The following is a 2,959-nucleotide window of genomic DNA, read 5'->3' on the forward strand; positions in this document are numbered from 1 at the left end:
TCTAAATGCAACTGTCAGTGTTCCTAGGGCTAGGAAAGGGAGGTTTCCAGGCTTAGGTGAACGGCTCTCTGGGCTGCTGGGTGTATCCCCTTGGGGGTTCCATAGGTTATGGAGAAGCAAGCTGTGCTCAATTTCATACATTACCCATAGGACTGAACCCCAACTACACGACTATTTAAATCTTGTCCTGATCCAATGCCTAAGGAATGGAGATTTGGGCTTGATGTACCTGCATGGGAAGCCAGCAACCTTCACAGCCCACGCCAGCACCAAGAGGCACACGGGAGAGCAGCTGCCAGCCCCCAGGTACCATCACCTAAGAGAACTGCCCGCTTTCAAACCTCACAGCTTTCGCCGTTCAAAACCCAAGCTAAAAAGTAAAATGTGAAAAAGTATTTTTTGCATGATAGAGGAGTGTGAAGTTTCTTCCATAAAGCAGTATATAAGCTTACAAGCAATTAAAAAAAAAGAGTAACTGCATCAGTCTTAGTGGGATTTGGACATCAGTCCACTCCAGGTCTAGGACAAGGGCAAGCCTCAGGTTCTTCACGGTGGGGCAGAGAATGGAAACACGAGGCTGGGCAGCAGTCGGGGCATGACACACTAAGTGCTAATGTCATTCTTGACAGGGAGGACAGCGGGAAAACAAGGCCATACCAACTGCTCTCCACACCTCCAAAGTTCATTCTAATTAGGGAAAGCGAACCCCAAAACTCCCGCCTGCCACCACTCATGAGGGTGTTGGAGTAATGACAGACTCTGTGGGACAAGCTGGGTATGACAGAAAGCCATATTCACAAGAGTCTGAGACAGGAACTGGGAAGTCACTGGACAGGCAGGAAGTGGCCGCTGTTTTCTGCTGTGGACCTGGGGAAACCTCCCCTTCCATGCCCTGCCCTGCCTCCCAGGAGGAAAGCAGGGATGCTCTGAGTTAGCTTTCCAAGGCTCCTGCAATGCTACTGAAGTGCTGATGGAGAATCTCACAGCAGCCGGGCACTGGGATCATCTCAAGGGACACTGTTGGACACCCAAAGGTGACAAACTGAAATGAGCTGGACTTGAGCTGCTGGCTTGGTCTCTCCACACCAACGGTCCTTTTTGTTCCGTTCCCTGGCATGTACCCCCCACCCCCACCCCCACCCCCACCCCCGGGCAGCAGCAGGGTGTTATTTGGGGAAGCTACTGGTTTTGCCATTTGCTTCCAGAATCACAGAGACTGTAACAAACCTTATACTAAACACTGTGCAGTCCTGAGTTGGGTGTGAGCCCAGCAAGGAGGGCCGAGTTCATGAGGATTCTCTTCCCTCCTTGGCGTGGCGTCATACATGGCCTTCGGCCTTTCCTTCTTCCATGGCCTGACTCTCGGATCTTTTCCCAAGCCGCTCCTTCTACAGCCTTCTTGCTCACCGCTTTGCTGGCTGCTTCCTTGGCGTCCTGCTCTGCAAACTTATTGAACATGTTGGCGTACACCTTGCGGTCCCGCTCACTGTGCTCCTTGGCCTTCTTCTGGCACACGGAGATCTGCAGTCTTGCGGCCTTATTCTGAGGGTTGACCTCCAGTACCTTCTCAAAGTCACCTCTGGCCGACTCAAACTCATTCATGAGCAGCTGGGCTTCACCCCTTCTGTACAAGCCTTTCTCATTGGCACTGTCCAGTCCAAGGGTCTTGTCGCAGCACTCCACGGCTTTGTTGTACTCTCTGAGCTTCAGGTAGCACATGGCCAGGTTGAGGAAGGCTGCAAGCAGGAACGATTCAGAGGTTTTTGACTCCTTCTCGGACAGGCCGTACTCCATCTCCAGCCAGGACACTATCTTCCCGTACTGAATCACAGCCTGCATGTACTTGCCTCCCTTCAAGTACACAGTTCCCTTCTCTTTGACAATGGCAGCCTGCTCCAGTTTTTCTTTGGTGTCCATCTCCCAGGATTCTTTGGCCTTTTCGAAGCTCTTAAGGGTAACTTCATAAATCAGTTCAGCATTGGGTTCAATGCCAAATTTAGGCTTCCCTGCCTCTCCAAAATCATATCGTGGTCCAAGATACAAAACACACTGCTCTTCCCTCTGCATTTTCTCCAGGGCTTTGTCAATTCCAACTGGAATGTCGTGGTCTTCTCCTTCACCAACAACAAACACCACATCTCTGCAGTCAAACATCCTTCCACCACAGCAGCCTTCCAGGTGGACCTCCACCGTCGCCCCTTCATTCGGGTTGGAGTAGCCCTCTCCTTTCCGCTTGATTCTACGGATGATGCCTGAGTCTTCAAATAAGCCCTCGCCTTTGAAATCAAGGAGTTCAATCTCAAAAAAAGAGAGATGCGTTCGAGGGAGTTTTCGGGAGGCTGCCAGCAGAGCCATAAGCATATTCTGGTTTACACAGTATATGGCAGATCTCTCCTTTCTTCATGGTAGCCACCCCAATGTCCCAGGCCTTGATAACCTGGCCTTTGCCAAGGTTAAAAACAAATGGCTCGTTTCTATCATAAGTGGAATCAAACTTCTTTCCATTGGACAATTTTCCTTTGTAGTGGACATAAACTTTGTCACCAATCATTGGGCCTTCCTCACAAGTTCCCACTCTTTTGACAATCTTTAGCACTCCTCTATCTTTTCTGGTAGTGATGTCTTCTCCCTGTTCAGCCACGGCGGCGTCCGGGTTTTCTCCATTGTCACTGCTGCCTTCATCAGTAGTCATTGTCTTTTATGAGTAGAAAACCTCAGACGCCCTGTCGCTCAGCCGCACGCCGGACACCGCTGCTGCCAGAGGTAAGAATAGTTTTTAAAGACCGATTGGTACGCTCTTCCTTTCCTGAGGATTGAGGACGGTATGGGATATGAAAATGTCAAGGAATGTTAAGAGCCTTAGCTAGTGTCAAGAAATCTGAGAGGTGAACTCTGGATCATTGTCAGACTGTCAGAAGAGAAGCAGGAACCCCAGACCGAGGAATAATTTCTTGGAGAA

The 2,959-nt window shown here is 50.1% G+C and overlaps 1 protein-coding gene across 1 annotated transcript; it reads right to left on the reverse strand.

Moving 5' to 3' along the window:
• Nucleotides 1-1,304: 1,304 nt before the first annotated feature.
• On the reverse strand, nt 1,305-2,741 carry LOC114701539 (peptidyl-prolyl cis-trans isomerase FKBP5-like). Its single transcript, XM_037198870.1, is given in 3 exon segments — nt 1,305-1,362; nt 1,364-2,307; nt 2,309-2,741. Coding segments are annotated over 3 exon segments (1,371 nt in total). The 5' UTR covers nt 2,693-2,741; the 3' UTR covers nt 1,305-1,319.
• Nucleotides 2,742-2,959: the final 218 nt, after the last annotated feature.

Source organism: Peromyscus leucopus, chromosome X, assembly GCF_004664715.2.
Source record: "Peromyscus leucopus breed LL Stock chromosome X, UCI_PerLeu_2.1, whole genome shotgun sequence".
NCBI lineage: Eukaryota > Metazoa > Chordata > Mammalia > Rodentia > Cricetidae > Peromyscus > Peromyscus leucopus.